The sequence below is a fragment of the Dendropsophus ebraccatus genome, chromosome 4 (genome assembly GCF_027789765.1).
Source record: "Dendropsophus ebraccatus isolate aDenEbr1 chromosome 4, aDenEbr1.pat, whole genome shotgun sequence".
Lineage (NCBI taxonomy): Eukaryota > Metazoa > Chordata > Amphibia > Anura > Hylidae > Dendropsophus > Dendropsophus ebraccatus.
The window spans coordinates 165,347,015-165,372,146 of record NC_091457.1 but is presented as its reverse complement, the minus strand read 5'-3'; the positions used below and the strand labels follow the sequence as shown (position 1 = coordinate 165,372,146).

At 44.9% G+C, this 25,132-nt stretch overlaps 2 protein-coding genes across 7 annotated transcripts in view; one reads left to right on the top strand and one right to left on the bottom strand.

Moving 5' to 3' along the window:
- CDC7 (cell division cycle 7) overlaps positions 1 to 10,228 on the bottom strand; it is a 31,404-nt gene extending 21,176 nt beyond the window's left edge. The window contains exons 1-4 of one of the 3 annotated variants that reach the window (XM_069967657.1): positions 10,062 to 10,228; positions 3,490 to 3,564; positions 2,362 to 2,497; positions 505 to 598 (exon numbers count right to left, since the gene is read on the bottom strand). In XM_069967657.1, the coding sequence (XP_069823758.1) occupies positions 505 to 598; positions 2,362 to 2,497; positions 3,490 to 3,564; positions 10,062 to 10,086 (330 nt within the window). In that variant the 5' untranslated portion in view covers positions 10,087 to 10,228. Of the gene's footprint in view, positions 1 to 504; positions 599 to 1,217; positions 1,750 to 2,361; positions 2,498 to 3,489; positions 3,568 to 10,061 lie in introns of those variants that run through there. The other 2 variants (XM_069967659.1, XM_069967658.1) reach the window with 2 other exon arrangements.
- Positions 10,229 to 10,269: 41 nt separating this feature from the next.
- HFM1 (helicase for meiosis 1) overlaps positions 10,270 to 25,132 on the top strand; it is a 101,675-nt gene continuing 86,812 nt past the window's right edge. Inside the window, exons 1-3 of one of the 4 annotated variants that reach the window (XM_069967653.1) lie at positions 10,315 to 10,372; positions 13,180 to 13,267; positions 16,025 to 16,147. The gene's annotated coding sequence lies outside the window, so the exon portion shown is untranslated. Of the gene's footprint in view, positions 10,411 to 13,179; positions 13,268 to 16,024; positions 16,148 to 19,581; positions 19,801 to 25,132 lie in introns of those variants that run through there. The other 3 variants (XM_069967652.1, XM_069967655.1, XM_069967656.1) reach the window with 3 other exon arrangements.

Sequence of the window (25,132 nt, the reverse complement as noted above, 5' to 3'; positions counted from 1 at the left end):
CCACCCCATGTGAATATATATGCTTAGTGCATTATGTCTGGTTGCATTCTAAGAAGCAGTATCTCATTTTTGAGCACCTTTGTAAATGCACATTTGCAATACAGTGAAATGTTTTCAGAAGACCGGACTCCATGTGAAAGATTTTGTGTTCCACCCTATATTAAAGTATACCAATCATTAAAAAAAAAAAAAAAAAACAACAACTTTATTGCACTTATAATGGAGCCTGAGGCTTTTAAAAACAAAAACAAATTCAGAGCAGAAAGAACATGCTGCAGCAGCAGTCCTCTCCTGGCTCTATCTCCCGATCAGTAAAGGTCTGGACACTCAGACCTGGACCGATCAAAACTTTTGATATGTCTCTGTCACATGTCAAAAGCTTTTTCTAACACTAAAAGCATACTGGTCCTCAGAAAGACCGCCTAAAATACCACATTTTAATGCAAATCTCGGAAGTAATCAATGTATTCACTTAAAGAGGATCATGGACAAAATGAATCTTACCACAAAACAGTCATGCTCCAAGTAAGGCATCACAATAACCACATGATCGTTCTTCCTAAAGCAGTACTTCACTCCCATAACATTGTCTTCACCCCTAAAGATAAAAAAAGAAAAATTAAAGCTCCACAAGTGACAGACATTCCCAATGAACAAAGAGAAACAGGAATATTTGGAAGCAAGAATGGACTTTTAACAAATGCAGGTCACAGAGGTGGCGTAAAAGCAAATAGGCAGAAAGTCCAAGGCTGTGTTCACACATAGTGGCTGCAATTTGGTGTATTTTTCTAGCAAATTATAGCTACAAGTGGTCTATTTGTTGATAGCTGCATTGTATTGTGGGTAATAATACCATTTAGCAGCCATTAAAGCGTATCTGCTATCAAAAAAACAGTTGACATGTGTACAGGTCTGACCTTACTGCTGAGACCACCACCTATCAGGAGAACAATTCACTTCCACTCTGTCAATCATTTCCACCTAGGCAGTTTCATAGACCTATAAAAAAGTTGCTGTGAGATGGGGAGTAAAATGAACTACCGTTTATTTCTCACGGCTCGTGGTGGTCTCAGCAGTGAGACCCCTCCAGCCAAACCTTTCAACATGTCCCTGTGACTGTCAAAAGTAATATAGATATATGTATTTTTTTAATGAAAGTGTGTTCATATAACAATCCTACGGCTTTTAGCTGCAGCCAGTATGAAATATGAACCAACCTGCACATCCAGCCTCAAAATGTGAACCAAGCCGTATGCTGGACAAAGTGTGGAGTGCTGATCCCAAGGAGGACAAAAAAAATAAAATAAATAAATTATGAGTCATTAAAAGTCAAACTATGATATGTACAGAACGTCCAGTTTTACACTGACCTAATGCTGCTAAGCAATTTTCTTATAGAGGAATAAACCCAAGATTCTTAGTAGACACTTACCAGAATATAAATCTCCAAAGCAAACTCTGTAAAGCCAACAAGTGTCTGAAATTGTGAGTGCAGCTCTGGATTATAACAAGTGCTTTATTACAGCTCGGACCTGCGGTGTAAATGAGCCCTGATCTGCTAGACTGGCGCCCATTTACACAGACTATTAAATAGCTCGATAATCATGCGACAAGGGCTGCACAAACAATGCTAGTGATTTATTTTTTGACAAATCTTGACAGTCACTGTCATGAAAATAACTTTTGACGTGTTATCAGGCATGTCCAAAGTTATTGATCACAGCAAGTGTCACTGCCGAGCCCTGCTATGCTCAGGATATAAAGCCAGGGAGAGAGAGGCAGCAGCACAATCCACTCCCCGGCCAGCCGAATACTGATGGAACATGCAGAGCTCTTTCCCCAGCTATATCTCCTGAGCATAACAGGTCTTAGCAGCGACGCCGGCTGTGCTCAATAACTTTATGACATGCCCAATGAGAAAGTGAGCAATCAGCCAATGACTACTGATCAGCTGATCGCTCACTCTGTTATATTGGGTCTACCTGATTTGGCAGATAGTGACTCCATGTAATAGGGCTTTTAGGATCAATGCAATATATGTAGTGTATGTACACAAGTGACACCAGCAGAATAGTGAACACAGCTCTGGAGTATAATAAAAAAAAAAAAAATCTAACACTGTGGCAACCATACAGCATGTGTGCCAGGTTTGCCAGTGCAAGAGCCACTCTTTGCAGCAAGATAGGGGTAGATTCCCCAGCACTGGAACCCACCATCTGTAATAGGTCTATGGACATGAAACTACCATGTGCTGTCTGTAGATACAAGAGAAAAGCTAGTTGGTGTCATGAACTGTACAATACAAACCAGTACACAAGGTTCTTACAGGCATTTTCCCTGTACTTCCACCACCATACGTACCCAGCCAGTGTAAGGCATTGCAGTTCTGCCGCTATTCGGGTTGGGTGACTCGTAGGTATTAAGTGTTTTAGAGCAAATTTCCTATCTTCTCCTGACTTCAACCTCGCTACAGCCAAATAAACCGAACTAAATGTACCTGGAAAGAAAACACCGGTTATTTGCTCTGTGATTATTGTACAGAATTGTGTAAACAGAAGTGATCACTAGTGTGTCAAATACTTACGAATACACAAAGCTGTAAATCAAAAAACATAAAACTAAAATGAGTGGGGTGGGTGTTGTGGCAATGACAGCTGCCCCCTCAGTGTGCAGGCATGGGCTATGTGCTTTTGTGGCTGAGGTCCTAAACAAAAACTTACAATACAGCTCAGGACCCTCGCACATTGAACCCTATTTACTTATAATTGACTCTCTAAGCTTGTGCTGTGGTTTCTTACATACAGATGTGAACCAAGCTTTAAAAGGGGTATTCCACCCAATGTAAACTCTCTATACGATGCAGTCCTTGAAGAGAACATTAAAAGTCTATTCTTACCTCCCTCCTTGCTCCCCCAGTTTCATCATCTCCAGGTCCCCGGCTGAGTGATTCTGCACTTCCAACCCTGACTCATCTGGCGGTGACAGCACCCTCAGTCAATGACTGAACGGGACGGGTCTACACTACAACCAATGAATGGCTGAGCAAGCTGTCACTGTCAGTCAAGCCTGTTTTGGAAGTGGAGGCCGGATCGCTGAGCCAGTCATACCTACCTATACATAAGCAGGCTGATTTGTAGGTAGGTGTGACGGGGGGAATTATAACAGCGTGCTCCAATCCCTGCTGACCTGACTGCTTACAGAAGTTAGGCACCATAGACCTATAATGGACCTGACTCCTGCTGTCACCCAGATCTGAAAGCTGAATAGGGAGAGCAGTATGCTGCTGTGTGGTTTCTGCGGCTTATAATTCACATCAGGTCACAGTCCTAGGACCTTCTGCCCCGTCATTCAACTTTAAATATATCACTGATACACACACACACACACACACACAGACAGACTCCTCCCCGATATCTCATACACACAGACACACACACACACACACACAGACTCCTCCCCGATATCTCACACACACACCAATATCCTTACCCTCTCCAATTTTTCCCATGACATAGAAGATATTGCGGACCTGTGGAACAGCCACGTAGAGCTTCTCAATCTCTCCTGAAATAAAACAAGCAGGGTTACTGAGTAAATCCTCATATTCTGCTAACATTTAATTAAAGGGGGTTGTCAGACCCCACATGATTCTTAGTTAGGGCTTAGAAGTTATCCTCCCGTGTCCTCATCCTTGGCTGCATCCATTATGATGGCACATGTTCCCTGCAGAGCAGCGCTTCCTGCTTCGGATTGGGCACAAAGAAGACTGCTGCTTGGCCAATGACCGACCAGAGAGAACCCCTTTAAGTGGTTCTGTACAAAGCTCTGACACTACCAGTGACGTGTGACCATCCGTCCATTACTTGCTGGTGGCTGTGCCTTAAAGGGTACATTGACCAGTACAGGATCTGCGATGCAAGTTCTGCTGTGATCCTGGGTCCTGTCAATTTCTTTGGCTTTGTACACTTGCAGTGGATTTTTAATTCCGCTGCGAGGATGTGGCCCCCTTCCCACTTAACCCGGCAGCTGCCCGGATATTACCTATCCGCGCTCCCGCCTGGTGTCCTGCCCCGCGGCACCCACTGACTGACTGGCTGGACGTCAGGGAGCCTGGGCAGGAGCGCAGGTAAGTAATGTTCTAGCCGGGCAGTGGTGGGTTAAGTGGGATGGGGCAATTAAAATAAATGACAGGACAGAGGATGGCTGCAGAACTCGCAGCATGAATTCCCCGGCGGATCCTGTACATGTCCGCACACAGCTTGTCCCCCCCCATATCTACCGCAATTACTGCAGGGAGGACTGTGTCACTATTCCTGGGATCAGTGGACGGACCAGCAGCGATCAGCTCCTTACTCCTCATCCAATGGATACGGGATAGCAATGAACAATCATAGGGTGGTCTGGGCAGCACCATCTTTCTACCCCATTGTAAGTTGATGGCACCTGTTGGGCGCTGGTGGTCTGGGCAGCACCATCCTTCTACCCCATTATAAGTCACTGTCACCTGTTGGTCTGGGCAGTAACATCCTTCTGCCCCATTATAAGTCACTGGCACCTGTTGGTCTGGGCAGTAACATCCTTCTACCCCATTATAAGTCACTGTCACCTGTTGGTCTGGGCAGCACCATCCTTCTACCCCATTATAAGTCACTGTCACCTGTTGGTCTGGGCAGTAACATCCTTCTACCCCATTATAAGTCACTGTCACCTGTTGGTCTGGGCAGTAACATCCTTCTACCCCATTATAAGTCACTGTCACCTGTTGGTCTGGGCAGTAACATCCTTCTACCCCATTATAAGTCACTGTCACCTGTTGGTCTGGGCAGTAACATCCTTCTACCCCATTATAAGTCACTGGCACCTGTTGGTCTGGGCAGTAACATCCTTCTACCCCATTATAAGTCACTGGCACCTGTTGGTCTGGGCAGTAACATCCTTCTACCCCATTATAAGTCACTGGCACCTGTTGGTCTGGGCAGTAACATCCTTCTACCCCATGATAAGTCACTGGCACCTGTTGGTCTGGGCAGTAACATCCTTCTACCCCATTATAAGTCACTGGCACCTGTTGGTCTGGGCAGTAACATCCTTCTACCCCATTATAAGTCACTGACACCTGTTGGTCTGGGCAGCACCATCCCTCTACCCCATTATAAGTCACTGACACCTGTTGGTCTGGGCAGCACCATTCTTCTGCCCCATTATAAGTCACTGGCACCTGTTGGTCTGGGCAGTAACATCCTTCTACCCCATTATAAGTCACTGGCACCTGTTGGTCTGGGCAGCACCATCCTTCTACCCCATTATAAGTCACTGGCACCTGTTGGTCTGGGCAGCACCATCCCTCTACCCCATTATAAGTCACTGGCACCTGTTGGTCTGGGCAGCACCATTCTTCTGCCCCATTATAAGTCACTGGCACCTGTTGGTCTGGGCAGCACCATCCCTCTACCCCATTATAAGTCACTGGCACCTGTTGGGCACTGTTTTTCTGGGCAGCACCATCCTTCTACCCCATTATAAGTCACTGGCACCTGTTGGGCACTGGTGGTCTGGGCAGCACCATCCTTCTACCCCATTATAAGTCACTGGCACCTGTTGGGCACTGGTGGTCTGGGCAGCACCATCCCTCTACCCCATTATAAGTCACTGTCACCTGTTGGTCTGGGCAGCACCATCCCTCTACCCCATTATAAGTCACTGTCACCTGTTGGTCTGGGCAGCACCATCCCTCTACCCCATTATAAGTCACTGGCACCTGTTGGTCTGGGCAGCACCATCCTTCTACCCCATTATAAGTCACTGGCACCGGTTGGTCTGGGCAGCACCATCCTTCTACCCCATTATAAGTCACTGTCACCTGTTGGTCTGGGCAGTAACATCCTCCACCCAATTATAAGTCACTGGCACCTGTTGGTCTGGGCAGTACCATCCTCCTACCCCATTATAAGTCACTGTCACCTGTTGGTCTGGGCAGTACCATCCTTCTACCCCATTATAAGTCACTGTCACCTGTTGGTCTGGGCAGTAACATCCTTCTACCCCATTATAAGTCACTGTCACCTGTTGGTCTGGGCAGTACCATCCTTATACCCCATTATAAGTCACTGTCACCTGTTGGTCTGGGCAGTACCATCCCTCTACCCCATTATAAGTCACTGACACCTGTTGGTCTGGGCAGTACCATCCCTCTACCCCATTATAAGTCACTGACACCTGTTGCTCTGGGCAGCACCATCCTTCTACCCCATTATAAGTCACTGTCACCTGTTGGTCTGGGCAGCACCATTCTTCCACCCCATTATAAGTCACTGGCACCTGTTGGTCTGGGCAGCACCATCCTTCTACCCCATTATAAGTCACTGACACTTGTTGCTCTGGGCAGTAACATCCCTCTACCCCATTATAAGTCACTGACACCTGTTGGTCTGGGCAGCACCATCCTTCTACCCCATTATAAGTCACTGACACCTGTTGCTCTGGGCAGCACCATCCTTCTACCCCATTATAAGTCACTGGCACCTGTTGGTCTGGGCAGCACCATTCCTCCACCCAATTATAAGTCACTGGCACCGGTTGGTCTGGGCAGCACCATTCCTCTACCCCAGGGGTGGGGAACCTCCGGCCCGCGGGCCGCATCCGGCCCCTGAGACCTCCCGATGCGGCCCGCGGCCCGCAGCTCCCCTGTGATGCTCGCCGCTCTGCTGGGGAAGAAGCCGGCATACACCGCATCCTCCGGTGTCTGTGACAGCTGGCGGACACCGGAGGATGCTGTCTGTGCCGGCTCCTTCCCCAGCAGAGCGGCGCGTGTCTTTAGTCTCCTGCGGGCCGCGCGATGACGTCATTTCATCGCGCGCCGCCTGCAGGAGAAGACCGGCACAGAGGACCTGGGAGAGAAGAGGACCTGACTGCGTGGGAGCGGAGGTAAGGTGAGTGGGATGTTTATTTTTTTATTTGGGGGTTAACTAGGATCCCAGGGACATGACTGATGGGGGGGGGGGGGGGGGGTTAACTAGGATCCCAGGGACATGACTGATGGGGGGGGGGGGGGACAACTAGGCTACCAGGGACATGACTGATGGGGGGACAACTAGGCAACCAGGGACATGACTGATGGGGGGACAACTAGGCTACCAGGGACATGACTGATGGGGGGACAACTAGGCTACCAGGGACATGACTGATGGGGGGACAACTAGGCTACCAGGGACATGACTGATGGGGGGACAACTAGGCTACCAGGGACATGACTGATGGGGGGACAACTAGGCTACCAGGGACATGACTGATGGGGGGGGGGGGGGGGAACAACTAGGCTACCAGGGACATGACTGATGGGGGGGGGGACAACTAGGCTACCAGGGACATGACTGATGGGGGGGACAACTAGGCTACCAGGGACATGACTGATGTGGGGGGGGGGGGAATAACTAGGCTACCAGAGACCTGCCTGATGGGGGGGGGAATAACTAGGCTACCAGGGACATGCCTGATGGGGGGGGGGGAATAACTAGGCTACCAGAGACATGACTGATGGGGGGGGGGGGGGGGAAATAACTAGGCTACCAGGGACATAACTGATGGGGGGGGGGGACAACTAGGCCACCAGGGACATGACTGATGGGGGGGACAACTAGGCTACCAGAGACATGACTGATGGGGGGGGGGACAACTAGGCTATCAGGGACATGACTGATGGGGGGGACAACTAGGCTACCAGGGACATGACTGATGGGGGGATAACTAGGCCACCAGGGACATGACTGATGGGGGGATAACTAGGCCACCAGGGACATGACTGATGGGGGGGGGGAATAACTAGGCCACCAGGGACATGACTGATGGGGGAGACAACTAGGCTACCAGAGACATGACTGATGGGGGGGGAATAACTAGGCTACCAGGGACATGACTGATGGGGGGGAATAACTAGGCTACCAGGGACATGACTGATGGGGGGGGAATAACTAGGCTACCAGGGACATGACTGATGGGGGGGGGGGGGACAACTAGGCTACCAGGGACATGACTGATGGGGGGGGGGGGACAACTAGGCAACCAGGGACATGACTGATGGGGGGGACAACTAGGCTACCAGAGACATGACTGATGGGGGGGGAATAACTAGGCTACCAGGGACATGCCTGATGGGGGTTAACTAGGCTACCAGGGACATGACTTGGGGGTTAACTAGACTACAAGGGGCATCACTAGGGGTTAACTACAATAGCAGGGGCACTAGGGGAACAATACTATGCCTTGTCCTGGGTGCTACAAACCCCCGCTACTAACTGCCGCGCACGGTATGCGGCCCTCAAATGATTTTATTAATGCCCGACCGGCCCTCGACATGGAAAAGGTTCCCCACCCCTGCTCTACCCCATTATAAGTCACTGGCACCTGTTGGTCTGGGCAGCACCATCCCTCTACCCCATTATAAGTCACTGGCACCTGTTGGTCTGGGCAGTACCATCCCTCTACCCCATTATAAGTCACTGGCACCTGTTGGTCTGGGCAGCACCATTCCTTTACCCCATTATAAGTCACTGCCACCTGTTGGTCTGGGCAGTAACATCCTTCTACCCCATTATAAGTCACTGCCACCTGTTGGTCTGGGCAGCACCATCCTTCTACCCCATTATAAGTCACTGCCACCTGTTGGTCTGGGCAGCACCATCCCTCTACCCCATTATAAGTCACTGTCACCTGTTGGTCTGGGCAGCACCATCCTTCTACCCCATTATAAGTCACTGTCACCTGTTGGTCTGGGCAGCACCATCCTTCTACCCCATTATAAGTCACTGGCACCTGTTGCTCTGGGCAGTACCATCCTTCTACCCCATTATAAGTCACTGGCACCTGTTGCTCTGGGCAGCACCATCCTTCTACCCCATTATAAGTCACTGGCACCTGTTGGTCTGGGCAGCACCATCCCTCTACCCCATTATAAGTCACTGACACCTGTTGGTCTGGGCAGCACCATCCTTCTACCCCATTATAAGTCACTGGCACCTGTTGGTCTGGGCAGTAACATCCTTCTACCCCATTATAAGTCACTGGCACCTGTTGGTCTGGGCAGTACCATCCTTCTACCCCATTATAAGTCACTGGCACCTGTTGGTCTGGGCAGCACCATTCCTCTACCCCATTATAAGTCACTGGCACCTGTTGGTCTGGGCAGCACCATCCCTCTACCCCATTATAAGTCACTGGCACCTGTTGGTCTGGGCAGCACCATTCCTCCACCCCATTATAAGTCACTGGCACCTGTTGGTCTGGGCAGCACCATCCCTCTACCCCATTATAAGTCACTGGCACCTGTTGGGCACTGTTGCTCTGGGCAGCACCATCCTTCTACCCCATTATAAGTCACTGGCACCTGTTGGTCTGGGCAGTACCATCCTTCTACCCCATTATAAGTCACTGGCACCTGTTGGTCTGGGCAGCACCATCCTTCTACCCCATTATAAGTTACTGTCACCTGTTGCTCTGGGCAGTACCATCCTTATACCCCATTATAAGTCACTGGCACCTGTTGGTCTGGGCAGCACCATCCTTCTACCCCATTATAAGTCACTGGCACCTGTTGGGCACTGTTGCTCTGGGCAGTAACATTCTTCTACCCCATTAAACACCAGAGCGCAGGTGTGAACAGGGCACATCAGGATATATGTAGAGTTCCCCCATATAACCTGCGGGCAACCTTTTGCGGGTATCCACGTCGCACTCCTGACCTCAGATTGTCACAGTTCCAAACCCTTTCAATGGCAATAACCGCGTCCTGGATTTATTGAGTGACGTCACATAGCAATGTAACCGAAGTATGTGCCGCAGGTCACAGTGTGAACACTGACATACACCACAAATAACACACTGGTATATCTGGGCTCATAGACTCAGGGATAGGGCAGCTGTGCTCTCTTGTAAGAGGTTCTGCAGCAGCACAGAAGGAAACCCGCACTGACCATCACAACCTACACACAGGGGAAGCAGAGAACTGTACTACAACTCCAAGCACCTCCACCCGCCATATTATCCCTCATACAGCTCGGCTCCGTTACCTGTCACATCCCCGCCGCCGACCATCTTCCCCGGGTCCTCCTGTTATCACACCGAGACCAGAATGGCGCCAACTGCGACTTGTGGTGTGACGCGTCTCTGAAAGATCGAAACATCCCGCCTTCACTGAAGAGGCGGGGCGTCTGACGGAATCCCTTCACTGATTGGACACTGACGCTGAGAAGCGTCACTACTGTCCAATAGATGACAGCGGGTGAACACTTCCTCTACAGACGACTGGTCGGTTGTGCGTTGTGGGCGGAGCCTGCGCTGAGGCGTCGTGTGGTAGATTTTCTCGCTGTGGAGGCAGCAGGTAGATGCGGCTTCTCCTCAGGCGGCTGCGGCTTTGTTGTGCGTCTTCTGTTATTTATTGTCACTCACAAGAGATGAAACTGCAATATAACTAGAGGACTAGATATATGTAAATATACAAATATATATATATATATATATATATATATATATATTACACACACGCACGCATATACCCTCAAATATGTGTGTATAGCTGTATTAGATATATTATATGTAAAAACTGAATCATATACTAAGCTACATTCATCCTAATGGACTCACACACACACACACACACGTATATCTATCTATCTATATATATATATATATATATATATATATATATATATGCACTGCAGTATACATTACCACACCTATTACACATACAGCACAGTGTGAACACAGCCGTATACTGCATCGCGTTTGTATACACCATTTTCCTGCCAGATGGGATGGCGCTGTATCCATGACTATATAGGCGGGGGCCAGTAGACTTTAATGGGCCAAATGTGGTTACCCAGTGACTCCATTCGGCCATGTAACCTAATGCACCCTGATATTGGGTCCGACCCCCACATGTATATGTTCTGACTGTAGTCGCCAGATGACTGATGCTGCGCTTACACGAAACGATTATCATTCGAATTTTCACAATAACGATCGCGTTTCAGCGATAATCAGCTCGTGAAAACACAGCGAACGATCAAGCGATGAGCGATAAATCGTTCATTGTAATCTTTCAACTGGTTCTCAAATCATCGTTGGTCGTTCACTGAAAATTCGTAGATCGCTTTGTGTGAAAAGTCTTTCACCGATTCACCCTATGTGAGATGGGCTTAAAGGGGTTATCCAGCGCTACAAAAACATGGCCACTTTTCCCCCTACTCTTGTCTCCAGTTCACATGTGGTTTGCAATTAAAGGAGAAGTCCGGTGAAAAATGTTATTAAAGTATTATATTGCCCCCTAAAAGTTATACAAATCCCCAATATACACTTATTACGGGAAATGCTTATAAAGTGATTTTTTTTCCCTGCACTTACTACTGCATCAAGGCCTCACTTCCTGGATAACATGGTGATGTCACTTCCTGGATACCATGGTGATGTCACTTCCTAGATAACATGGTGATGTCACTTCCTGGATAACATGGTGATGTCACTTCCTGGATAACATGGTGATGTCACGACTCCCAGAGCTGTGTGGGCTGTGGCTGCTGGAGAAGATGATGGCAGAGGGGCACTGAGGGACACAGGGCACTGGAGGGACACTGAGCATCCCCCTGCCATCATCCTATCCAGCAGCCACAGCCCGCACAGCTCTGGGAGTCGGGTCGTGACATCATCATGTTATCCAGGAAGTGACATCACCATGTTATCCAGAAAGTGACATCACCATGTTATCCAGGAAGTGACATCATCATGTTATCCAGGAAGTGGCATCACCATGTTATCCAGGAAGTGACATCACCATGTTATCCAGGAAGTGAAGCCTTGATGCAGTAGTAAGTGCAGGGGAAAAAGCCCTTTATAAGCATTTCCAGTAATAAGTGTATATTGGGGATTTGTATAACTTTTGGGGGGCAAAATAAAAATTTTCACCGGACTTCTCCTTTAAGCTCCATTTACTTTAATGGAACTGAGTTTGAAACCCCACCTAATCTAGAGACAAGAGAGGGGAAAAAGTATCCATGTTTTTGTAGCGCTGGATGACCCCTTTAAGCAATCTTAAAGTGACTAGCCACGAGGCCAAGGCAGAAGCACTGGAGGCGGGCAGACCCCCCCTTAGTGGGAGGAAACCCCTGCCCCTCTTTGATAGGGTTCCATTGATTCTAATGGAGTCACGTCATGAAGGGGCTGGAGTTTCTTCCCACTAAGGGTGGGTCCACCCGCCTCCAGTGCTTCTGCCTTGGCCTGGTGGTACAGTCACTTTAAAACGATCGCAATAACGATTTTTCCAAACGATATATCATCCCGTCTAAACACTGATCGTTATAAAAACCACATTGTCACTTCGAAATCGTTCGACTGGGCGAATTATCACTCCGTGTAAACAGAACATAAGTTTGGGTCATTAAAATCTATGGCAGGGATGAGGAACCTTCAGCCCTCCTGCTGTTGCTAAACTTCAATTCCCATCATGCCTGGACAGCCTTGAAAATCTTTTTCTTTCATATCAACTGGTGTCAGAAAGTTATATAGATTTGTACTTATATTAAAAAATCTCCAGTCTTCCAGTACTTATCAGCTGCTGTATGTCCTGCAGGAAGTGGTGTATTTTCTCCAGTCTGATACAGTGCTCTCTGCTGCCACCTCTGTCCATGTCAGGAACTGTCCAGCGCAGGAGAGGTTTTTTTTTTTTTTTTAAAGATTTTTTGTACAAGAATTAATTTGGTACATTAAGAATGGTGTACATCTAATCAAGAGAAATTACATGGAGATTGTAACATAAGAAGACAAGTGATGACATGGTAAGGAGAGGTTTTCTATGGGGATTTGCTGCTGCTCTGGACAGTTCCTGACATGGACAGAGGTGGCAGCAAGGAGCACTGTGTCAGACTGGAGAGAATACACCACCTCCTGCAGGACATACAGCAGCTGATAAGTTCTGGAAGATTGGAGATTAAGTGGAAGTAATATACAACTCTATATATTGTAACTTTCTGACACCAGTTGGTTTGAATAAATATATTTTTTCAAATAATTTTTCCTCCTGAGTACCCCTTTAAGCTTTGCCTATTTCCATATGACCCTCCAACTAGAACAGTGAATCGCTTACAGATTTTAAGCAGGTTTTTCATTTTGTCTTTTTTCTCTCCGCCCTTGTAGAAATTGCCGACTCCAAATCGACTCGCCTATGGCAATTCCAGTTTGCATGGAACATCTGCTTTTAAATAAACAGCCTTTTAAATTTAAGGTGACACTGCTAATAGAAATATTTTTTCAGGCAATTGCTCCTTTGCTTTTCTGGCCTCCTCTGACTCACTCACCAAAAACACATTAAATATACAAGAAGGCATTAAAAATACAGCACAGCACAGACTCCGTACAGCTCCAAGACAGTTTAATTTTTGATTTCCCCCAAGTCCAACACCTGATCTACCATATGCCGCGAATCTTTGTAGCTTCCAAAGATTACATGCCGGTCCCCGAGCATGAATAGTTAGGAGGAGAGTGACAGATCATTCACACCAGAAGGTCTAAGTTTAGATTCCTTTCTTTATAGTCCAGCATACACTGTACCATAACTGTATAGAGCGGTGGCATCACAGGAATTACTGTATCTTATATGGCAGGGGGGGTCAAACTCGCTGCCTTACAGCTGTTGCAAAACTACAATTGCCATCATGCCTTTTGGCTGTCCAGGCATGATGGTAATTGTAGTTTTTCAACAGCAGGAGGGCCAAGAGCTTGACACCTGTCCTATATGGCATTAATAGCAATAGGTATACATGTAGCATAGAGATGAGCGAACCTGGAGCATGCTCGAGTCCACCCAAACCCGAACGTTCGGTATTTGATTAGCTGGGGCTGCTGAACTTGGATAAAGCTCTAAGGTTGTCTGGAAAACATGGATACAGCCAATGACTATATCCATGATTTCCACATAGCCTTAGGGCTTTATCCAACTTCAGCAGCCGCAGCTAATCAAATGCCAAACGATCGGGTTCCGATGGACTCGAGCATGCTCCAGGTTCACTCATCTCTAGTGTAGCATAATAACATCTTTAACCCTTTGAGGACCAGGCCCAAAATGACCCAGTGGACCGCGCAAATTTTGATCTTAGTGTTTTCGTTTTTCCCTCCTCCCCTTCTAAGAGCCATGTAAGGGCTTATTTGTTACATGAATAGTTGTACTTTGTAAAGGCTTCTTTCATTTTACCATAACATGTATGATGGAATTCCAAATATATTATTTATGAAGATATAAATTGGTGAAATCGCAAAAAGAATGCAATATGGTAACGTTTGGGGGGTTCCTGTGTCTACGTAATGCACTATATGGTAACAGAGACATGATACTATTATTCTATAGGTCAGTCCGAACACAACCATATGCAGGTTACACAGATTCTCTAATGTTATATATTTTTTTAAATGAAATCCTTTTTTTTGGCAATTAATTATAAATAAAATGGGCCTATTGTGACACTTATAACGGTTTTATTTTTTCACCTACGGGGCTGTATGGGGCGTCATTTTTTCCGCCATGATCTCTAGTTTTTATTAATACCATATTTGTGAAGATCGGACGTTTTGATCACTTTTTATTGATTTTTTTAAATATATAATGTAACATGAAATCGGTAATCCGCGCACTTTTTTCCCTCTTTTCGTCTACGCCGTTCACCGATCACAATGACGCTTGTTATATTTTAATAGATCGGACAATTACGCACGCTACGGTATATTATATGTTTATTTGTTTATTTATTTTTATATGTTTTATTTATATAATGGGAAAGGGGGGTGATTTCAACTTTTATTGGGGGAGGGGTTTTGGGGTTGTGTGTTAGTGTTTTAAACTTTTTTTTTTTACACATTTGAAGTCCCTTTGGGGGACTTTTACATCCAGTACTTGGATTTTTACACTGATCATTGCTATGCCATAGGCATAGCATTGATCAGTGTTATCGGCGATCTGCTCATTGAGCCTGCCTGTGCAGGCTCAGTGTAGCAGATCGCCGATCGGACCGCACGGAGGCAGGTGAGAGACCTCCGGCGGTCCGTTTTACCGATCGGGACCCCCGCAGTCACACTGCGGGGGTCCCGATCGGTAAGTGACAGGGGACTCCCCTTGTCACTTACACGCCGCGGTTGCGCCGCAATCGCGCCGTTTAAGGAGTTAATGACACGCGGCAGCGCGATCGCTGCAGCGTGTCATTACCAGTGAGGTCCCGGCTGCTGGTTGCAGCCGGCCCCCACCTGCTGTGAAGCGCGCTCCGCTCCAGAGCACGCTTCATAGCGGGAGAAACGCCCAGGGCGTACAGTTACGCCCTAGGTTGTCTGGGGACAGACTTCCATGGCGTAACTATACGCCCTGGGTCGTCTAAGGGTTAAAGGGGTTTTTCATAAAAAATTTTTAACTGGTTATATAAATTTGTAATTTACTTCTGTTTAAAAATCTTAATTGTTCCAGTACTTATCATCAGCTGTATGTCCTGTAGGATGTGGTGTATTCTCTCTAGTCTGACGCAGTGCTCTCGGCTGCCACCTCTGTCCATGTCAGGAATTGTCCAGAGCAGGAGAGGTTTTCCATGGGGATTTGCTGCTGCTCCGGACAGTTCCTGACATGGACAGAGGTGGCAGCAAAGAGCACTGTGTCAGACTGGAGAGAATACACCACTTCCTGCAGGACATACAGCAGCTGATAAGTACTGGAAAACTAGAGATTTTACAATAAAAGTAATTTACAAATCTATATAACTTTCTGGCACCAGCTCATTTGAAAAAAAAAAAAAGATTTAATAATTAAGAATTGCAATCTAATAATAAGACAGTTATGACATTTGACATTAATACTATGGATTAAAGTATGTTTACACATTGGATAATATTCTGATTTGCACTTTAGTTATAAAATGGCTATCTCTATTGTCATTGTTGGGGCTAATTCTCTGGTTTTGTATGTGGAATCTGAGGGAAGTAGGTGATGTATTTGTTTTTATTACAGTCCACTTGGAAAATATGCAACACGTGTGAATAGGGATGTGGAAACCCACAGATTGTTATCGGCGTTGACAATAGATTTCAGTACTGCGCCATCTGGGTGACACCTGACAAGCAAAGAGAAACAGTAAGTTGGCACGACAGGTACTAGCACAATACCACCCAGTGCATCTGCATCCGCAAAAATGTTGAACTGATAAAAAAAAAGTAACTAGTTTGCTTAGATTTGATCGTTTATTTTTTTTCACGGACGTCACGGATGTGACATCCATGACGTCAGCAGCAAACATGGGTCCCCTAGACTTTTATCAGTAATCCATACAGCAATCACAATCCGCACTAGGACATGTCTTATTTTATTACGGTACGGATTGCCAATCCGCAATAGAACGGACTGTGTGAGTAGCCCAATAGAAATTAACGTTGCAGGACGTGTGAATAAGGCCTAACACTGACAGAAAATAATATTGCGTATAATACTGCGGCATATTCTGAGAGTTCATAAGGTCCAATTTTGACATCTTCTAAAGAGATAAATAAGGAGGAGGGAAGGAGGGGTGGTGCAAAGTTAGGGCACAGATATTCTAGGCCACGACCGTTTGACACAGGGCTGCCAGTTTAAAAGTTGTTTCTTAGGACAATAACTGCATCACCTGCTGAACGAGCCCCAGGACAGATCTTGGATTAAAAGCAGCTATCTAAAGGTACAAGCGGTTTGGGGGGGGAAGGGGGACAGATTTTGGGTACAGAGTCGCTTTAAGAGCTCCCTGTACTGGGTGGGAAGAGAAGTGGGGGAGGTGCACGGCCTGACCCCAGTAGTCTCCCTCACCTTCCAAATCATAGCAGATCCACTTCAGGCTGGGGCTTGCATCAGGGGACAGGACTGTGGAGGTAATTTTTTTTATAGCTATAACCCCTCTCCCCCCAGACAGAGAGTGTTGTATTTATGTGCCAACATCTCTTCTGCTCATTCCTTCATGCTCCCTGCAGTCTCTGTCAGCCCTTGTGTTTCCCAACCTCTCCATTCCTGTTATAATGTGCCTGCACTTACACTCAGCTATACACACTGCTGCTATAATGTGTCTGCACTCACACTCAGCTATACACACTGCTGCTATAATGTGTCTGCACTCACACTCAGCTATACACACTGCTGCTATAATGTGTCTGCACTCACACTCTGCTATACACACTGCTGCTATAATGTGCCTGCACAGCTCTGTGATTCTCACTTCCTGATTGGTCCATGCTGAACACACCCCTTCCCCATTGCTGTCATGTGACCACACAGCCCCCTGACAGCAGCCCCGCTCCTCTGTTCTAGCCTGTGGTACTACGCTACTGTATTATGGGGATCTGCAGTTCCATCCGGTATCTACAAACTGCTGCAGTGTTATCAGGGTTATACAGTTACTATACATTATACACCACATTCTGATTGCTATACTGTACAGTAACTTATATATCACATATCCAGCTGCTGTGTTATCAGGGTTATACAGTTACTATACATTATACACCACATGCTGCTATACTGTACAGTAACTTATATATCACATATCCAGCTGCTGCTGTGTTATGAGGGTTATACAGTTACTATACATTATACACCACATGCTGATTGCTATACTGTACAGTAACTTATATATCACATATCCAGCTGCTGTGTTATCAGGGTTATACAGTTACTATACATTATATACCACATGCTGCTATACTGTACAGTAACTTATAATATCACATATCCAGCTGCTGTGTTATCAGGGTTATACAGTTACTATACATTATACACCACATGCTGATTGCTATACTGTACAGTAACTTATATATCACATATCCAGCTGCTGCTGTGTTATCAGGGTTATACAGTTACTATACATTATACACCACATGCTGCTATACTGTACAGTAACTTATATATCACATATCCAGCTGCTGTGTTATCAGGGTTATACAGTTACTATACATTATATACCACATGCTGCTATACTGTACAGTAACTTATATATCACATATCCAGCTGCTGTGTTATCAGGGTTATACAGTTACTATACATTATACACCACATGCTGATTGCTATACTGTACAGTTACTTATATATCACATATCCAGCTGCTGTGTTATCAGGGTTATACAGTTACTATACATTATACACCACATGCTGATTGCTATACTGTACAGTAACTTATATATCACATATCCAGCTGCTGCTGTGTTATCAGGGTTATACAGTTACTATACATTATACACCACATGCTGCTATACTGTACAGTAACTTATATATCACATATCCAGCTGCAGTGTTATCAGGGTTATACAGTTACTATACATTATATACCACATGCTGCTATACTGTACAGTAACTTATATATCACATATCCAGCTGCTGTGTTATCAGGGTTATACAGTTACTATACATTATACACCACATGCTGCTATACTGTACAGTAACTTATATATCACATATCCAGCTGCTGCTGTGTTATCAGGGTTATACAGTTACTATACATTATACACCACATGCTGCTATACTGTACAGTAACTTATATATCACATATCCAGCTGCAGTGTTATCAGGGTTATACAGTTACTATACATTATACACCACATGCTGCTATACTGTACAGTAAGGCTGGGTTCACACTGCATTCAAGTTTTTTGCAAAAAACGGATGAAAAAATCGGATGCATTTGTGTGTATCCGTTTTGATCCGTTTTTCCATTGATTTTCATTGTATTAAAAACGGATCAAAACGGATGCTTTTTTTTTTGACGGACACAAAAACGTAGCTGACTCTACTTTTGTGTCCCTTAAAAAAAAAGGATCCGTTTTGATCGGGGGTTTTTTTACAATGGAAGTCAATGGAAAAACGGATCAAAGCGGATGCACACAAATGCATCCGTTTCTTTCATCCATCTTTCATCCGTTTTTTGCAAAGAACGGATGAAAAACGGATTGCACAAATGCAGTGTGAACCCAGCCTAACTTATATATAACATATCCAGCTGCTGTGTTATCAGCGTTACGCAGTTACTATACATTATATATCACATGCTGATTGCTATACTGTACAGTAACTTATAATATCACATATTCTGCTGCTTCTCATTGTTTTATCTGTTCTACATGATATTCAAAATAAAAAATAATTTTTTGGGGGGTGTAGAACCAATTGTCTGCATTTATCTGATTTCTTATGGGAAAATTTGCTTTGGTTTAGGAGTCGATTACAAGGGCGGTCCCAGAACGTATTATACTTGTAATCGTAATGGCACCAGTGTATTTGGTATTGCCGATTTGTAGCGATCCACAGAATAAAGATGGAATGGTATTTTTACTGCATGGTAAAAAGCACAAAAAGTGACTTAAAAGGACATCCCCATCTCATAGGATAATAAATAACAAGCTGATCCAACTTGCAACAATCGTCCCTGCAATAAATTAAGCTGCGCTCCATTCATTCTCTATAAGGTCGCCGAACGTATCTGAGTGCTCAATACATTGCTTCTCCGTTCTTGGGTCGGGTGGGGGTCTCGAAGATTGGACCCTCAGCACCTTGTTATTCCCTATTTTATGGATAAGGCATAACTAGCTGAGATAGGAGTACCCCTATAAGACTCATGAGTTTTGGCCAACTAGACCTGAATTTAAAATCTATAAAAATAAATCTGGGGGAGTTATTCTAATCTGTAAGGAGATTAAAGGGAATCTCTAGTGACAGTCCCTGATTCCAGCCCGTTGTCGTGAACCCTGCCTTTTCCTAAGGACGTTGTGCTGGAGGTGAGGAAGCTGACAATTCTCTGGTTTACAAAGCTGTTACAGAGTTTTCCCAGGTTGCTGCTGACACCTATGTTCCTGGGTATTACCTGTCACAGGTGGTGGGAGGCCTTGGTTCTGGGTCTGGGGGTAGTAGCTTGCACTCAGCAGTTTTATACGATTTTGCTATCGCAGTCTTTTTGGCTGCATTTAATCATTTCTTGTGCAATGATTCCATCTGGGCTCTTGTGTTAAACCTCATTAATGAGATTTTCTATATTATTTCCTGCAGTGTTATTAGAGGTTTCTTTTTTTTTAATCTTTGAATTTGTCATTATTTGTGTTTCCTTTTGGCTTTGTTCCTCCTCTGGGATATGTTTGTACAGGATGCTATACAGATGTTCCCTTTGGGAGGTGAAGGTTGGTTTTCTTTCAATATGAGCCCATGTGTTTTTTTTTACTTTGTGGCGTGTTGTCTTTGAAGGCATCTTAGAGTTATAAGTTAAATAGTGGGCGGACATGTATTTCAAGTGTAAGAACCCTTAGCGAAACAAGTCTTAGGATGGGAAGAGATTGTCCTTAAACTATTAGTAAGAAATGTGACCAGCTATGTCCACGACAAAACATCTGAAAATGACTTATAAAAAGAAAGAGTGGGTTGTGAAAGTCCTTAAGGAAAAATACAAACTGTATCCAATCTTACGGATTTAAAGGAGAAGTCCGGCGAAATGTTTTTGCCCCCCAAAAGTTATACAAATCCCCAATATACACTATACATTAAGGGAAATGCTTATAAAGTGCGTTTTCCCTGCACTTACTACTTTATCAAGGCTGTATCCACTTTTTGCATAACATGGTGATGTCACTTCCTGGATAAAATGGTGATGTCACGACCCGACTCCCAAAGTTGTGCGGGCTGTGGCTGCTAGAGGGGATGATGGCAGAGGGATGCTCAGTGTTCCCCCAGTGCCCTGTGTCCCTCAGTGTCCCCCTGCCATCATCCTCTCCTGCAGCCACAGCCCGCACAGCTCTGGGAGTCAGGTCATGACATCACCATGTTATCCAGGAAGTGACATCGCCATGTTATCCAGAAAGTGACATCACAATGTTATCCAGGAAGTGACATCACCATGTTATCCAGGAAGTGACATCACCATGTTATCCAGGAAGTGACATCACCATGTTATCCAGGAAGTGACATCACCATGTTATCCAGGAAGTGACCTCACCATGTTATCCAGGAAGTGACATCACCATATTATCCAGGAGGTGACATCACCATGTTATCCAGGAAGTGACATCACCATTTTATCCAGGAAGTGAAGCCTTGATGCAGTAGTAATTGCAGGGAGAAAAGCACTTTATAAGCATTTCCCGTAATAAATGTATATTGGGGCAGTACAATACTTTAATAAAAAATTTCGCCGGACTTCTCCTTTAATGGTAATGTAAAAAATTTCGCCGGACTTCTCCTTTAATGATAATGTAGTTATACAATTATATAATGTAGTTATACAAAGTATACAATTATGCATAAACCACCAAGAGAACAAAGTTATGTCATATATAGGAGAACACCGACAAAATATAGAGAAAATACAAAAATGAATTTATTAATTATTACCACACAAATACAGAAAACACAAGCAATAGCAAAGGAAACCAGATCACTACACATTAAAAACATTTAAAAATTCCCGAAAGCGAAGAAAACACACGGTGGGACCCACACGGTATTGGGGACCCCCAGGCCAGCAAGCGGTATTGTAATGTAGCTCAATCAACCCTCAGACAATATTAGTAAATGAACAACATGAACAGAAATTGAAGGTGTCTGAATCAAAAACCAAAATATACATGTGTAGTGTGAATGGTGACTAAACTATGAAATAATGAACAGTGAAAATAAATCAATAATGCATGTCACCAAACAGAGAGGGAGAGGAGCGACTCGTTGTGGCCCATGATGCCCCTGCCCCTATGTCCATTTTTCTATTTATATTATAAAATAATCCTGGTATCTTGCAGTTCTTATTCTCACCACTGGGGCTAAAACTAAGCTGAGACTTCCTGTTGTGTCTGTGGTGATAAGAAGAGTCTGCAGTAAAGTGATCTGTACAGCATTGCAGCGTCATGTGACACCAGTAGATAGAGGAGACAATAGCAGCTCCCTGTGTAATGACCTCAATGGTCACAGAGCGCGCTCAGTAATGTCTCACATTCATCTCAAGGGGACAAAGTCTGCCTTTTATCATCTATGTCCATGAGGCTTGCTGTAAAGTATATCACTAACTGCTGTTAAGAAGAGCTCAGGCAATATGCCACCCCCATAACAATGTACAAAAAGTTAAACAAATAAAAATTACAATCAGAAAATAGAAACAGATTTGAATAAATGAACAAGTTTGACCTGTTCTGACTCTAATCAGGAAAAGAAAATTTAGGTGACACATTCCCTTTAAGGCTAAAGACATTACTTCTGTGTTAGTACTACAACCTTATATGCATAAATATATCTCTTTTGAACAATAAATCTACAACACACGGTGTGAGTAGTGCCATGGGTATTAGATTGGCACCACAATACACCAACATTTTAAAGGTGAAACTAAAATGTGACTTTTGTCATCCTGCTCAAAACATTGGCCTACTTCCGCAACATAGAAGATGAACTAATTTGGAATTAACCTAGCACTGAACTACTTATATATCAAATTTTAGTTTTTAGACACCACTTTAAAAATTCAGACTGACAATACTGATAGCCTTATAGTGATCACGATACCAATTTTCGACGCCCATACCAACCTTAGTATCTCAACACTCAATAATAATAATAATAATAATAATTTTTATTCAATATCAATTCAATACTTAGGGACACTCTGGCAATTTTTCTTTTCTTTCAAATGAACTGGTATCAGAAAGTTATAGATATATTTAGAGATTCATAATTACTTCTATTTAAAAATCTCAAGCCTTCCCCTACTTATCAGTTGCTGTATGTTTTGCAGGAAGTGGTGTATTCTCTCCAGTCTGACACAGTGCTCTCTGCTGCCACCTCTGTCCATGTCAGGAACTGTCCAGGGCAGGAGAGGTTTTCTATGGGGATTTGCTGCTGCTCTGGACAGTTCCTGACATGGACAGAGGTGGCAGCAGAGAGCACTGTGTCACACTGGAGAGAATACACCACTTCCTGCAGGAAATACAGCAACTGATAAGTACTGGAAGATTGGAGATTTTTTAATAGTAATTTACAAATCGACATAACTTTCTGAAACCAGTTGGTTTGAAAGAAAAAAAACATTTCGCTGGAGTCCCCCTTTAATGAAGTATTAAAAATCCACAAAAATAAAAATATAATGCCCCCAATAGTCTTGTCAATAATCTATTTCAATGCTGCAATTTCTGTACATTGTGTCATTAAAAGGGTTAAAGGACTGCCGCCAGCAGGATCACTAGTGGCATTGCAGTGGGGTTCTGCTACACATAGTAGTGGACCCAGGAGGGGTTAAATGGAGCTGTAAGTTTTGACTGCAGCATCAAAACAGTTAAAAAGCCGCCACAGTCTATCGCTCTGTACTGTGACTGTGGGCTGAGCAGATGACATTAGGGGGCGGGTGGGTCACACAGATAACATGGCAAGTGCTCCCTCCATGTTTTTTGCAGAATAGTTTATGTTAAAGGGGTTTTCCGATCAAAAATTCAGGGGTCCAGCCTCTGTGCCCCCAGCGATCTCCAGATTGGCCCCCAGCTCCTTTGTTTTAAATAGAGCTGCAGGTCACATGCCGACCTGCGGCTCTATTCAAAACAAAGGAGCTGGGGCCCGATCTGGAGATCGCTGGAGGCACAGAGGTCGGACCCCCTGCAATCTCTTAATTGTCCTGTATCCTTTGGATAGGGTACAAGTAGGTTTTATTTAGGAAACCCCTTTAAGCCGCGCTATTGTGCAGCTTAATGTTAAAGTGACAATGTCCCCCCCTATTTGCATTTTGACTGCTCTCCACAGGTTTAAAGGGTAAATGTTACAGCTTTCATTACTTATTCTATCACACCTCATGGTGCTTGTTCTGATAAAAAGTCATTTTTTATATGTGGGCGGGGCCTCGCGACCTATGTGCCACTTAGCCCCGCCCCCATCTGTGATGTAATCGCCGCATAGGCAATCTAGGGGGGTGGGGCCTAAAACTTTAGGCTGGCCCTTGCAATGGCAGCTGAGGGGGTGGGGCCTATGCAGCGATTACGTCACTGATGAAGGCGGGGCTAAGTGGTGCTAGGGCAAAGCCCCAACATATACCAATCCACAGGTGATAAAAATGGCTTTTTACTAGAACAAGCACCATGAGGTGTGATATAAAATAAGTAATGAAAGCTGTAGCATTTACCCTTTACACCTGTGGAGAGCAGTCAAAATGCAACAAGGGGGTGACAGTGTCACTTTAAGTATTGAAAAACGGGACATCCTGGTATGATATTGATTTTCTGCACCAATTGTCGATAGTATCTTTCTTTGCCATATATCTTTGTACCAAAAACCTATTGATCAGCAGGCATCGTCCATCGTTTACAGCTGGGTCCCCTGATATATAGGCATCTTTTCCAGCCCTTAGAAAAACATTGTCACTAGGAGTCAGCAGGACACCAGGAATTCAACTTATCCAAGACATGTTAAGAAACAATCTTGTACATTGGATAATGACCTATAGTCCATTGCTGGAGGAAAATTGGAAGAAAACTGCACTATATCCTGCACATTCTGTATGCAGAGTTGTATACCTTTCTTTATGCAGTAAATGTCTTACAGGGGGTCTCCGTGTTGAAGAAAATATGACAGAAACCTTTAAATGTAAATGTAATTGTTTTTACCCTATGTACTTTACCCACAAAGACATATTTGTGTATATGAACCCCTTCGGGTCAGCAATACATGTATATAAGTCGGCTTACATGAAGGGATGAATTAAACGGGCTAAGGAACTAAACCCACTCCATAGCCATTGGAGGTTGACTACTAGCGGGGGCTATAAACCCTGAAGCTAATGACTGCATCTAGCGATCCTGTCAGTGGCACCCATTTAACCCTTTCAATGTTGTTATATAATGGGATTGTGGTGACCCCCGGTGTGAGGGTACGGCCAGTCACTTGTCAGATGGTAAAGCGTGACGCCAGCTCTGTGGTGGTTATAGATATAGCCTTGCCCGGTGGTATTGTGTCGTGACCCCAGTGCTGGTTGGGCACACAGGTATGGTGGCACACCTGCTTTTATTTTAATGGGCTGGCTATACCTTGTTCCCCTGTGGACAGTGACCTGCCGGGTTGTTGCGGGGTCCCTTGGGTAGTTATCACGGTGGTCCG